This window comes from Pongo abelii, chromosome 11 (genome assembly GCF_028885655.2).
Source record: "Pongo abelii isolate AG06213 chromosome 11, NHGRI_mPonAbe1-v2.0_pri, whole genome shotgun sequence".
In the NCBI taxonomy this organism is placed as follows: domain Eukaryota; kingdom Metazoa; phylum Chordata; class Mammalia; order Primates; family Hominidae; genus Pongo; species Pongo abelii.
Window position 1 is genome coordinate 135,664,975 of NC_071996.2, and position 14,410 is coordinate 135,679,384.

General features: G+C 41.6%; 1 protein-coding gene across 2 annotated transcripts in view; it reads left to right on the forward strand.

Moving 5' to 3' along the window:
- The window catches only part of DIS3L2 (DIS3 like 3'-5' exoribonuclease 2), a 375,419-nt gene that overhangs the window by 170,800 nt on the left and 190,209 nt on the right, over positions 1–14,410 (forward strand). For both annotated transcript variants that reach the window (XM_063713123.1, XM_024243284.3), the window contains exons 7-8: positions 7,624–7,724; positions 13,509–13,756. In XM_063713123.1, coding sequence (XP_063569193.1) covers positions 7,624–7,724; positions 13,509–13,756 — 349 coding nt within the window. The remainder of the gene's footprint in view (positions 1–7,623; positions 7,725–13,508; positions 13,757–14,410) is intronic.

A 14,410-nucleotide genomic window follows, 5' to 3' on the forward strand; every position in this document is an offset into this window, starting at 1 on the left:
GCCTATGGATGGAAGCAGTGAAATTATATAAGGAGAGCTGTTTATCATTAGGCAGCTTCTCAAATTTAAAACCCATCACTGTCTATAACTGAATTATAAAATTTTCCACAACCCTCCCACCCTAATTGGAACCCACCCACATGCACCCATCTTTCTTCCAGATCCCATCGTACCTTGGTGGGAAGAGCTTGGACCTGGAGTCAGACTGGGTTCTGATGCCCCTCTACTAACCATCTCCTTGGATGAACCCTGGGATAAGTTACTTTACTTCTTTGAATTGCTGGTTGCTTTTCATTAAAACTCAGGATATTAACAAGCAATGGGTTTCTGAAAGAAAAAAAAAAACCCTGGGATAATAATACTTTCCTCATGGGTTTGCTGAGACAAATGAATGTGAGTACCCACTTCTCTCCATCCTTGTGCCTTAATGAGATAGTACCTTATCCGACAGTGCCTTAATGGAACATTGGGTACTATTGTAATGGCTTCCTTACCATCTCCTTGCTTGTGCTTACACTGTCCCCCTCCCCTATTCTTACCCATGTCACTGCTCCCCATCTATGCTCTACACTGCCACCTGAAAAAGATTTCTAAGATCCAAATCCTAGGGACTTTCCGTTAATCGTTATGGTGGGCTATTAGATACACCAGGAGGAAACTACTGAAAACCAAAGGCAGATACACCCTCCTACTGAAACAACTAAAAATATTTGGATTAAAAAAAAATCTCAAAGCATTAAAGAACTGACGGGCATTACTAGGTTAAAACTGGAATTGATAAGACATTGTAGATTTGACCACCAGTTGCTGGGGACAGAAATAAGGTCCAGACTCTTTATAAGAAGCTGGAACCCCAAAGGGCTACACCATCAGGGTAGACATGAAACAGCAGCTCTCACATGGAAATGCAGCCCAGGTTCAAGCTGACTGGGTCAATCAAATAATCTAAAGTCTTGAATTGGTTTAAGGACTGGTAGTGCCTCTGGGTATCTGGCAAAATCAAGTGGAAATTCTTTCAAAAGAAAGGTTTCTTCAACCTAGGCCTCAGATTATTCAGTTACTAGCACATAAATATAACCAGGCATCCAAGGAAATCATACTTCAAAGACAAGAACCATAAGAAACCACAAACAACAGAAGCAGCTCTTCAAAAACATCATCAGGTACTAGAATCATCACAGTCTAAAAAATGTCTGTTTGAAATCAAACTTCAAAGACAAGAACCATAAGAAACCACAAACAACAGAAGTAGCCCTTCAAAAATATCATCAGATACTAGAATCACCACAGTCTAAAAAAAGTCTATTTCCCCTGTTTAAAGAAATAAAAGATAACTTTGAAGATAACTCTGAATTATGACATAGCAAATTGGAAAAGAAACCAAAAAATCCTTCTAGAAATAAACATTAAATTAACGAAATTAAAAACTTGTGGATGAAGAAAAGTGTATGTTTGATTAAATATTTTGAAGAGAAAAAGTCAGTGGATAGATTTAACAGCAGATTGGATAAAGTGGAAGAGAAAGTTAACAAACTGGAAGATAGTAAGAAAAAAATTGTCCAGAGTGTATTGTGTGGAGAGACAAATAGAAAATGCAGAGGAGAAGGCAAGAGACATAGAGAACAGAGTGAGAAGGTTTAAATAAGTTGAATTAGAGTTCTAGAAGGAGATGAGACAGAAAATGGGCAAAGATGAAATTTGAAGACAATGGCTGAGATTTTCCATAGCAGGCAAGATACCATTAAGCAGATCAGTGACTGCAAGTCTCATTTTTTTAAAAAATCCAAATTTAGATACACCAGGAGGAAACTACTGAAAACCAAAGGCAAAGAGAAAAAAGCAGCTGGAGAAAAAAAAGGTTGTCTTCAAAGGAGCACTAGACCGACCAGGATAACCTTTTCTCATTAAATATAATTTAACCATTTCTCATTAAATATAATTCTGATCATATTATTCTCAGAATTTGCAGTGGTTTTCCATCACTAAAATGTAAAATAGATACTCTTCAGAATGTCGTATGAGGCCTTTCATGGTCTGGTCCCTGCACCTCATTTATACACACAAGGCTTTCCTCCTACTGAGTTTACTCTTGCTTGTGTGCCTTTGCACACTCTCTTCTCCCTTTCTAAAATGCTCCCTAGTCCCATCCACCTAGCTATTTCCTACTCAGCCTTTCCATTCTCAACTCAAGAGTTTAGCCGCTCTGTCAAACTGCAGGGCTCCCATCTCATTGCCCTTAGGCACACTGCTTGCCAGCAGTCGTGAACAGCATGTGCTTTCAAAATTTGTTTGCATTTTTGCCTCCCTTCCAACATAGGAGCTCCCTGAGGACAGAGCTTGATACTCCATCAATATTCAGGATGCTCACTGGGTTGACTCCAACATTTCAGAAGGTCCCATTTCATTTAAATAATATCTTGATACAGGTTTTCATGGCTCTTTTCATAGTGCCCCAGTTCTTGCTAGTGTGGAGAACAGGTCACCACCGTCAGCACCAGCGTCCTGCATGCTGTCATTGACTGGCTCCCCCTCTTCACTACTCCTCTTTCCTCAGTGAAGCTGGAATAACAGTACCCACTTTACCCATAGTATAAGTTGTAGGTTAGAAGAGGTAATATAGGCGAGCATGCTGTGAAAATTCTTTGGCATCATACATTTTCATTAGCTCTATATCAGAGTGAAATTTGGTTAGGCCTAGGGATTTTGTGAAGAAAGGAGCTTATTGGTGCTCCTGAAGACTGTCCCTCCCAAGTCTTGCCTTGACAGGAGCTAGATGTGGGGTCCTAGAATGATCATAAGCACTCGTTATGCCCAGCAAGCTTGCAGCATCACAAATGATTATTCACAGTGTATGTTACCTTGCCCCTGTGAGGGCTTGTGTTTTCATTTCTACATTTCACTGGAGAGAGGGGGGCCCATAAGATAAGTTTTCCTAGTTGGTTTTGAGAGATCCAGAAGGGACATATTTTCATTTACAAATACATACTGCATTCTTTTCATTGAACTCTTTGGAAATTGTAAATTTCTGTGGCCCTCCATTCAGAGATTGAACAAGCTTAGATTTGTCAGCTTTGGACTTAAATCACTGCCATTATCTTAATTTGGGTTCTGATTGTGTCTCACCTAGATTCTAACCTCAGCTTTCTAAGATCTCTGCTACCAATGTCTCTTCATTCCAGGGTGCTATCAAATTCATAGCCCTAAAATATATGTGTGATATATAACTCTCAAGAGAAGAATTGCCCTACCATTTATAATGCTTTATAGGATAGTGTCCTAGCTTGTCAGTTTCATTGTCTGGGCCTGTATGTTAGAAAGTATATTCTGTAGAGAATAGCATTAAATCCTAAAATATCAGTGGCTTAAACAAGAAAGAAGTTAATTTCTATCTCACGTAGAAGAAGATCAGAGACAGGCAGGCCAAGACTTGTAGGATAGCTCCACAGTCTTCAGCTCATTCTGTTGTACTGCTCTGCAGAGTAGAAAACACCCTTGACCTCTGGCCTCCAGGACCAGGATGAGTGATCAAGGTCCAGCTATCAAATCCACATTCCAGCCCGCAGGATTGAGAAGAAAGAGAAGGCTGGGCTTCTGCCTTGTAAGGTTACTCCTGGAAGTCACTAACAACACACTTTCCCCAGAATCTTAATGCCTAAAATGTAGACATGCAGGGATGTGGCTGAGGGATGTGGCCTTTTAACTACGTGGCAGTGTGCCCAGCTAAAAATTGGAGTTCTTTTTACTAGGAAAGAAGAGCCTGGATAATTGGGCAGTAACTAGTCCCTCCGACAGGGCCATTCTACCAGCGTTATTTCCCACCTATTCTAGTCCCTCTCTACCCAGCACTGTGTCCCCAACCTGTTAGTAGCTACAGTAAATCTTTTACTGGGCCTTTACCATGGCAGGTCCACTCACAGATCTAGGCCTTTCACAAGTTCTGGCCGTTGTCTGGAGTGGCCTTCAACTTCCTTATTTCTCTTTGAAACATCTATATCTATATATCCTTCAAGGCTCAACTCACTTCCTCCGTGAATTTTCTTCATTAACAGTGACAGAACATTATCCCTTACTTTTGCATATAGCAGTGTGGTGCACTGGAGGAGTTTCATGGATTTAGTGGTTGTGTGGACTTGCATTTGAATACCCTCTCTCCACCTTGGGCTGGAAAGTTTCTCAGCATGTAAACTGTTAGTAAAGCAACAGCCCAGGTCTATCTTCTGAGTTCCAGACCTTCATTTTGAATTGCTTACTCACTTTCTTCACTTAAAAGTCTCATATGTGACCTATCAAATAGAACCACCTCCAAAATAGGATTATTGATCTTTACCCCTTCCTCTCGTCTTTTCTGTGCCATAAGTGATGCCACTATCGACCAGTTACTGGTGTCAGAAAGCTGGAAATAATCCTTGACTTCTCTTAACTGATAATCCTTAAGCTCTCATATGTAATTATCACCAAGACTATTCAACTCCCAAATATATCTTAATTCCATCTCCAATGCCTGCATCACAGCTGCATCCTCTCATGCCTTGACTATTGCAGTAGCTTTTAACTGGTCTCCCTACACCCACTCTTAGTCTGCTCTTATCTTGCCCTGGGCAATATTGCTCTCTTGCACAGAATCCTTACTCATCTTGCCGTTGTACTTAAATTCTGGCTTCTTATATTCTGCAAGGCCCACACCTGACTTGGCACCCATCTACCTCTCATTCTCATCTCTAGCCATGCCCATTCTTGCTCACTGTGCTGCAGCCATGCCTCATGGTCTTTGTTCTGGTCGTTGATTGTGTGAAGAACTTCCTGCCTTTGCCCTTTCCTGTGTGCTATTCCTATCCTGGGTCTCTCATTCTCCTCTTCACTCCTGTATACACTGTCCTCATGTCTCAATTTAAATTCTTTCCCTGATCTCTAATCTAAATCATATGTCCTTTCCCCCTTCTTTTTGGGATTATTCTTTCCTTCTTAGCATTTATCATGGTTTTTATTTTTTTTGAGACGGGCTCACTGCGTCGCCAAGGCTGGAGTGCGGTGGCACGATCCTGACTCACTGCAGCCTCCACTTCTGGGCTCAAGTGATCCTCCCACGTGAACCTCTCAGGTGGCTGGGACCACAGGTGTACACCATCACACCCGGTGGATTTTTTTTTTTGTATTTTTTGTAGAGACAGGGTTTTGCCATGTTGCCCAGGCTGGTCTTGAACCCCTGGGTTGAAGTGATCCTCCCACTTCAGCCTCCTGAAGTGCTGGGATTACAGGCGTGAGCCAACATGCCCACCCTATAATTTTATATTTATTGAGTGATTATTTATATAATATTCCCACATTAGTCTGTAGGGCTGGGATTATATTTCTTTTAACACTGGGTCTTCAGTGTGTTAATGTGTTCAATAAATACACATGGAATAAATGAATAATAAGTGATCTTGTGATTAAACAATGTAGTAGAGTCTCATTAAATTGACAACTTTGCTAATTTTTTTTTTTTTGGAGAGACAGGTTCTTGCAGGCTGGAGTGCAATGGTGCAATCTTGGCTCACTGCAGCCTTGAGTTCCCAGGCTCAGGTATCTTCCCACCTCAGCCTCCTTAGTAGCTGGGACTATAGGCGAGCACTGCCATGCCCAACTAAATTTTATATTTTTAGTAGAGACAGAGTTTCGCCATGTTGCCCAGGCTGGTCTTGAACTCCAAGGCTCTAGTGATCCTTCTGCCTTGGCCTCCCAAAGCACTGGGATTTCAGGCATGAGCCACCCCAGACCAGCCGACAACTTTACTATTCAGTGTGGCAAGACATGGTTGTTGGAAATGTATTAAGGTGATTCACCTTTTCAACCTGGCATTGTGTTTCTTTATATCCATTGACTCTTATCTATGATTCTCACCTGTAAGACTTTAAACCTTGGTTTAATTTATTAGAATGTAACTTTGCCTGAACAAAGCCTCGTTTCTTCCAGGATATCCTTCTGAATATAGAACCTGAAAAGGTCATGTTCAGGTCTGATAGAAAATCATGATTGGGCCCACTTCTATGGCTTGCCCTCTCTCTTAAGATGTAATTTGGTATAACATTTTGAACAGCCGACTTGCTGTTGTTGGGATGGAATCTGAGGTAACAGTCATTTGAAGATGGAGCCATCAGTGATCATCACAGAAAGCTGTTTGCCCAGGATTTAGGCTGCCTTGGAAACCCAGTCCTCTCACTGCGATGTCTTGATTGCTAGCATTTGAGACCAAACTAGTTGTCAAATATCTAAGTAGAGGATACTTATTCATGGTAATTCCACACTTTGATTTTTTTCCTCAGTTACTTTGTTCTGCAGAGCACATTGGTGAGGTATGTTATGGAACAAACAGATCAACAACTTGTGTGGTTTTTTTTCTCTCTACAATTATAAAAAATGTTCTAAAAGCATTTGATGATTTTGGAATCCTGAATTATGGGTTTAAAAGAAAAGATGAACCTTGCTGCTGTCCTCTTTCACTGATAGACAGGGCAATCTATAATAGGAAAGTTTATGTTTGCTTTTACTTTTTGGAAAACAATGAGGATTCTGCATTCAGGGGGCACTTCAGTAGGTAGATTTCAGCATAGATGGAAAAGCAAACAGTTGATCATTCTTAAACCCCGGTAGGTCAGATCATGTCAGTGTTTCCAGAGTACGCCCAGAATGGTAAAAGTTGGCTTTAAGCTGAGTTTTTGCTAAAAGGCAGCCAGTCCTGAAAAGGATTGATTTATTTATTTTGGCCTTGGCAACATCTAAATGATGATAAGTGCAAGTTTCTCTTAGCTCTCTGGAGAGGCTCCCATGTAAATTGGTTGTGACCCCTAGAATCCAGAATCCCTAACATAGTTGGATAAGAAAATTTTGTGGGGAAATCTAACGTAACAAGTAAAGATTCAAAATTTTAAATGTTTAGAAGTGTGTAATTTGCTGCTTTTGTTCATGAGTGTTTTTAATACTTCTGGTAGAGAGCCTAACTGCCTCTTTCCTCAGGAGATGTGGTTTCAGTTTCTTGGGTGAATGTGCATTTTGTAAGTTTTTTAAGAAAGGAAATTAAACATTAAAAGACTTTAAGTACTTTACTCTTTATATAATGTCACTAAGAAAAAGCCAGGAAAATCAGGGTTGGGTTTTTTAATTTATTTATTTAATAAATATAATCTATTTTCCACCATTTTGTTTGTTATGGCTGGTACCAAAGTACTTTTAAAAGTTAACATTTATTATGATTTTGTTTTATTTCAGCAGATGTGCATAATAAATTAACCTATCTATTCTTCATTTTGGGCTGGGGCAGCATTTAACATCTAGTTTTTTGGAATTTCGACACAGCTATTTAGTTTAATTCAACATAGTTTGATGCTCTCCGCTTGTATGATATTTATGATAGTATGTGAATAATGTTAAGTAGATAAAATGTGGTCTGCTGAGGCTGAGTGCTCAGCCTGAGTATAATACTGGTATGTGACAGGTCCACTGGGGGCCTGGGGTTCTTCTGTAAAGTGAGTAGTTTGGGGTAACTGGTATCCAAGCATCTTTCTAGATTGAATTTTAAAATCCCACTAATTGATATGCATCTGGTTGATGACTCCTCTTCTCTCTTTATTTGTCTTTTTAATGTAGGAAGAGAGGATGGTGATGCACCGGTTACAAAAGATGAGACCACCTGCATTTCACAAGACACAAGAGCTTTACCGGAGAAATCTCTGCAAAGATCAGCAAAGGTCATTGCCTACAGATTTTCTCCACATGTCCAAATGGCTTTCACCTGAGCTACTTGTTGAAGATCTCATGTGATTCAGTCAGGACTGTATTTGGTCATTTAATCAGAAAAGTTAGAGCAGAGAATCATAAAAAGTGAATTAAAAAAAAACTTTAAACATATAAATACGAATCCATCTTCCTGCCTTTGGATAAGAGGTCAAGGCCTTTTCTTTGAGTGTGGGTATGTTGATTGGAGTTCTGTGTTATCTTTCTTGCTTAAACCACACTTGTAATGCAGCATTTATCACTTCCAGTTTTGGTGGAGTGAGTGGAGTGAGAATTTAGACAGTGGAGAAGCAGTATGAATGTAGACTCTCTTCAGATTTGTACAGTTTTTGCTCCAATTTTTTTTTGTTGTTACCATGCCCATACCTAATTTAAAAATAATTTTAATGTCTTTTTTTAGTTTTTCCAAAGTATTCAATTTAGTTATAGAAACAATTGTTTTTATATTCCTATTTCACCATTTTGTACAGTTCACTTGTATTCTTTAATTATATAAGCTAGTGTCATTTTCAGATGTGGGATGAAACAGCAGACTTCTTTTTTTTTTTTTTTTTTTTTGAGATAGAGTTTCACTGTTGTTGCCCAGGCTGGAGTGCAATGGCACGATCTTGGCTCACTGCAGCCTCTGCCTCCCTGATTCAAGCGATTCTTCTGCCTCAGCCTCCTGAGTAGCTGGGATTACAGGCGTGTACCACCATGCCTGGCTAATTTTTTTGTATTTTTAGTAGAAATGGGGTTTCGCCAGGCTGGTCTCGAACTCCTGACCTCGTGATCTGCCCGCCTCGGCCTCCCAAAGTGCTGGGATTACAGGTGTGAGCCAACATGCTCGACCAAACACAGCTGACTTCTAGCTGTGCAGATAGCTCATAGTGGCAGAAATGGTGAAGGGCAAAGTATAAAGTGGCATAATGTCATGAGACTTTATGTTTCAGAAGCATCCATCAGTGTGTTTCATATGGGAATGCAGTGTGCTTACTCTACCCAGCAAGTTGGTTAATAGAGTATTGCTCTTGCATACTGACATGAGGAATTTCTAAATTATACTCTGTATATTTGAGTACTAACTGTGCTCCAGGCAGCATGCTAAGTGTGGGAGATTTGAATGAATGGAAAGCCTGGGGATGGATCTGGCTCACAGACCTATTTTGTTTGACCTGTGCAGTATTTAAAAATTTTGACTTCATGGCTTTCAGCAAAAAAAAAAAAAAAAAAAAGAGTCGTCGGTGGGCAGGGGTGGGGGTGTTCACATTAAAAATTAGACTTTTGGCTTCTCTTGTCAAAACAAAACATTTGGTAACACTGGGCCAAATTTCTAAATGACTGTAGTCAGAACTGAGTAGAGGCAGCTCTGGAACCTGTGTTCTTTGATTTGCTACTGCCCTCCAAACATGTTTTCCCTCTCCCTTCTCCCTTCTCCCTATCTCCCTTTCTTTTGGATAATGTTTTTAATGGATTCAACCAAAAATTACAAGGCAAACAGCACTTGCCTGCGAAACTTATGCTATGGTAGAGTAATTTCCATGACAATTAACATTATATGAATTGCAAGTAATGTAGTAATGCCAGCCTACTTTATACACTTCCATGTTGTCAAACATTAAAACAAGAAACAAGAATTTCCAGTTCAGACAAGATGGCATAGACCTATTTTTTTTGCTCCTCCCACTGAGGATAACTGTAAACCCTGGAAAAAACAAGAGGCAACCAAAGGACAATTCTGAAAGTTGAAAAGAGGAAGGCAAACTAGTTACGTCAGTACTAGAGAAACAACATAACAGCAGGGACCTCACAACCCCCCACCAACAACAGCAACAACAGAAGGTGGCCCAGGCCCAGTGTTTCTGAATGCCAACCTAGCAATAGAGGGTGGCCCAGCTAGACTAATTCTCACCCAGATCTAACGGAAATCCCTCCAGCAACATCCACAGCACCTGTAAAGAGCCCTAATGACCGTAAGTGGTTAAGAGAAGGGCTTTCCTTCCTCCCTGGACCTGCAGCTTCTTTCCCACCAAGAGACATCAGGTATCTGAGTGGCTCCAACAAGAAGGATTCTAGAAGTGGCCCAGCCCAGAAAACCTCTTTGTTTCTGTGAGTCTGAGACTCTCGTCTACCCAGAGGCACTGAACATTCAGAGACGCTGGACATCTCCCCAGAAAACACCAGGAAAGGGGATCTGGCCACAACATGCAGTCAAGTATGGGAAGCCCCTGTGTTCTCACAGGCAAGAGAACTTTGCTTCTTCACCCAGAGACACCAAGCAGCTGAGTGGCATTAGCAAGGGAGATCTGGTCATAATGGGTGTGTGGTCCAGGAAGCCTCTTTATCCTTGTGGGCCAGAGACTTCCCTCTTCCACTCAGAAACACTGGGCAGCCCGGTAGCACCAGTAAAGGAGATCCTGCCACAACAAGAAACCCAAAATGGGAAGCCTCTTTGTCCTTGCAGGCTGGAGATCCCCATTCCGTACTTAGACCATGTAGCCTGGCTTGGGGAATTTCTTGCCACCCACATAGGCAGTACGAGTAGAGACCAGCGGGAGCCCCAGTGATACCATATAAACCAAACATACCAAGATAGCACTGCAAAGACTGTTTTCCAAGGAAATTGTCATTGAAACTACAGCCCACAAAAGTAGGTCAGGACCTGCATGTTAAACCTCAACAGGGTGTATGACTGCCTTCTAAAATAAAAGATTTAAATGAGACCCAGAGTGTCTTAACATGATAACCAAAAGGTCCAGGATACAATTGGAAACCACCAATCATATCAAGAACCAGGAAGAGCACAACATGAATGAGAAGACAATCATCTGATGCCAACACTGAGCTCTTGCAGTTACCCAACAATGATTTAAAAATAGCCATTATAAAAGTGCTTTAATAAGCAATTAAAAACTTTCTTGAAACCTTTGAGAAAATAGAAAATCTCAGCAAAGATTTAGAAATTATAAAAAGGCGGGGCACGGTAGCTCACTCCTGTAATCCCAGCACTTTGGGAGGCCAAGGTGGGTGGATCACCTGAGGTCAGGAGTTCAAGACCAGCCTGGCCAACATGGTAAAACCCTGTCTCTACTAAAAAAATACAAAAATTAGCTGGGCGTGGTGGCACGTTCCTGTAATCCCAGCTACTGGGGAGGCTGAGACAGGAGAATTGCTTGAACCCAGGAGGCGGAGGTTGCAGTGAGCCGAAATCGTGCCACTGTATTCTAGCCTGGGTAACAGAGCAAGACTGTCTCAAAAAAAAAAAAAAAAAAAAAAAAAATTATAAAAAGGACCAAATGGGAATTATAGTCCTGAAAAGTACAATAACAGAAGTAAAAACATTATTGGATAGGCTCAGTAGTAGAGATGACACAGCAGAGAATCAGTGAACTTGAGGACAGATCAGTAGAATTTACCCAATCTGAACAAAGAAAGTATAGACTGAAAAAAATTGAACAGAGCCTTAGGGAGTTGAGGGACAACAAAAAGATTGAACATTCAGACAACTGGAGCCCTAGGAGAGGATCAAGAGAGTGAAGATGAAAGGAGAAATTGTGCAGAATGGGGACAGGTAAAAATATATCTTCAGAGAATTTAAGGTTCTAGCAAAAGTTGTATAACAATGCATAATGCTGTCCATCTGTACAATTGTAATTTCTTTTCTGATCAACTCTATACCTTGCGTTTAAGGTTAGAGAATACTGGTGGCTGAAATGTTCCAGGACTGAGGGTTTTTAGGGTGGGGTTAGTGGAAGGACCAGAAGATAAGGCATTTGACAGCTTGGGTAAGAGGACTTGAGGTGATAGAATATGGTGGTTCAAGGCTGGATGCAGTGGCTCACGCCCATAATCCCAGCACTTTGGGAGGCTGAGGCGGGTAGATCTCTTAAGATCAGGAGTTTGAGACCAGCCTGGACAACATAGTGAAACCCTGTCTCTACTAAATAAACAAAAATTAGCCAGGCGTGGTGACTGGTGACACACGCCTGTGGGTCCCAGAAACTCAGGAGGCTAAGGCAGGAGGATTGCTTGAACCTGGGAGGCAGAGGTTGCAGTGAGCCAAGATCACACCACTGCACTTCAGCCTGGGTGACAGAGCAAGACTGTCTCCAAGAAAAAAAAAAAAAAGTGTGCGTGTGGTATTGGTATTGTGTGTACACACACACACACACACACGGTGGCTCTGGGAAGGGAGGAAAGGGTTCGAGGCTTAGACGTAGATAACAGACTTGGAGAACAGGCAAGGGTTAAAGGTGCTAGAAGTCTTGATGTGGTGAAAAAGCCTGTGGAGTGCAGCACTGGAGAACAAGCGAGCTGTGTGGTGGATTCGTCGGAGAGGAGGTGTTGGAGTTGGAATAGTTCCAGATGATGCTGAGGTGTGGCCTTGAGGACGAGTTGCTGAAATCAAATAGAAGTGAAGGTTGCTGGCGTTGAAGGGATAGGGGAACGGTGAGGACAGGATGTTGACTAAGTTACTCACCTGGATGGAAGTGGGAGGGCCAGACTGTAAGCCAGGTTTCACAGAGTAACCAGGAGGCCAGGAGATGATAATAATAAGAGGGGGACCACCTGAACCAGAAGAGGGTGCACATACATGCATGAGGCTGGAAGAGTAAAGGTCTGGGCATGGCAGTGCAGCATGGGAAAACACAGACACCCATTTCAGAGGCTGTATGTGGGAAAAGGAGCATCCTCTTCCTAAATGGGCTGGGGAAGGCAGTCCTTAGGACAGATAGTTACATGCAAGGGAGCGGGGGGTGGGGGTCCCACAGCCTTCTTGAAAGAGGGCACAGCAGTTTGTTTAAAATAGCTGTTTTTCAGGGAAGAAGGAAGAGTTAAAAGGAAGAAAGTAGAGCATGTTTTGGGACGGAGCTTGCATGAGAAGACGGGTGCCCTAAGGTACTTTCCTGTGGGGTAGTAGCTGGGAGTGACTGGGGGAGAGGTGTGGTGCACTCAATTGGTTTGGAGGTTTCCTGCAGACGGGCTGAGATTCCACATGGGGTCAGGGACATGGAGAAGAGCAGCAGCCAGCTCTACTGCAGGCTGAATCTTTGTTCAGGGGTCTGGTGGGATGTCAGCAAGCAGCTCTGAGGAAGGGATGAGCCTGCAGACTGGCTATGGTGGGGAAAGGAAGCACTTCAGGAAGAATGTGTTGAGGAGGGGGTGGTGAGGGAGAAGACTCACTTTCTCAGAGAATACTTCTCTCTTGATGGAAATCCCATGTGTATGTGGTGGAGTGGTGGCCTCAATCTTCATCTAGTCAAATTAGAGCTTGGGTTTAATCTTGGAAAGAAGGAAGATCAAATAATTCTCCTTTCAGCTATTCAAGACATAATTAAGAGAAGTAATTTATGTCTAATAACCCTTTTTCTTTTACAAAAAGCACCTACCGTGTTGTTTGTGTGAGATACTAGTATTGTTCATGTGAGAAAAATATAATGTGAAACAAATACCTGGAGCTATACTTCCCTGCTGGAGTCCCACATGTCTTTATAAGACACAGGTCGTGGTAATAAAAGCACTTTGATTTAATTCATCCATGTATTGCATAATTTTTCTTGGATATATATGCTTACTAGATACTTGTTGCAACTTAAATATGGATTACTAAGTCACAGATCATCACTGAGAGGCACTTATTTTGATCTAGAAAAACTGCTGGTTCCTGCTAGTTGATCAAATTATAACCTGCTCACCTCTCCCAAGTGTAATTCAGTTCTGCAGATAAACAACATTGACTATATCTTTGGTGTTTTTAGGTGGTTTACATCTTGGAGAAAAAACATTCTCGAGCAGCAACTGGCTTCCTCAAACTCTTGGCTGATAAGAACAGCGAACTGTTTAGGAAATACGCCCTGTTTTCTCCCTCAGACCACCGAGTGCCTAGAATTTATGTGCCTCTCAAGGACTGTCCCCAGGACTTTGTGGCACGGCCTAAAGATTATGCCAACACACTGTTCATCTGCCGCATTGTGGACTGGAAGGAGGACTGCAATTTTGCCCTGGGGTAGGTGATCTCTGGTAGGAAAAATCACAGGTCACAGGCAGAACTCAGTTTAGGTGGTCTTTAGGTAAACTTTTTGTGTATATTAATTATTATTTCTTTATTGAAGCATGGTTTCTGGTGTATTTTGGTCCTGATTCTTCAGAAGTCACTCTTAGCTGCCACCTCAACTGGTTGCCTGTATGTTCCTTGAATTACCAGGCAGTCACATTCTTGTTTTTGTTTTTTGGGTAAAACATGAACATTCTGAGCCTCTACTTATTTAGTTATGTCATGTGTCCTATTTGTACTTGTGTACCACAGATAATTCATTGCATCAAACAACCAGTCCTCTCCTTGCAGATGCTAGTGTTAAACCATGCAAAGTCTAGGCATATTCAGGAGACCTCAGGCTGCTTTGCTTTAAAATATGAACATGAAGGTATATTTAAATGGCATTCTTTTTCGGTATTGATTTTGCATATGGCATTAAAAACTGCCCTATTGTAAGAAGGAAAATGGTACCATGTTTTTGTGGAAGCTGTCAGAAATCAATCTAACTTAAATATACATGACATAGTCCAGGAGCATCATGGATGGCCACTTCATTTTCATCTGAAGAAACTGCTGGACCCAGTTGTTTGACCAAATGCTATGCCTATTTTCTTCTTAGAACTG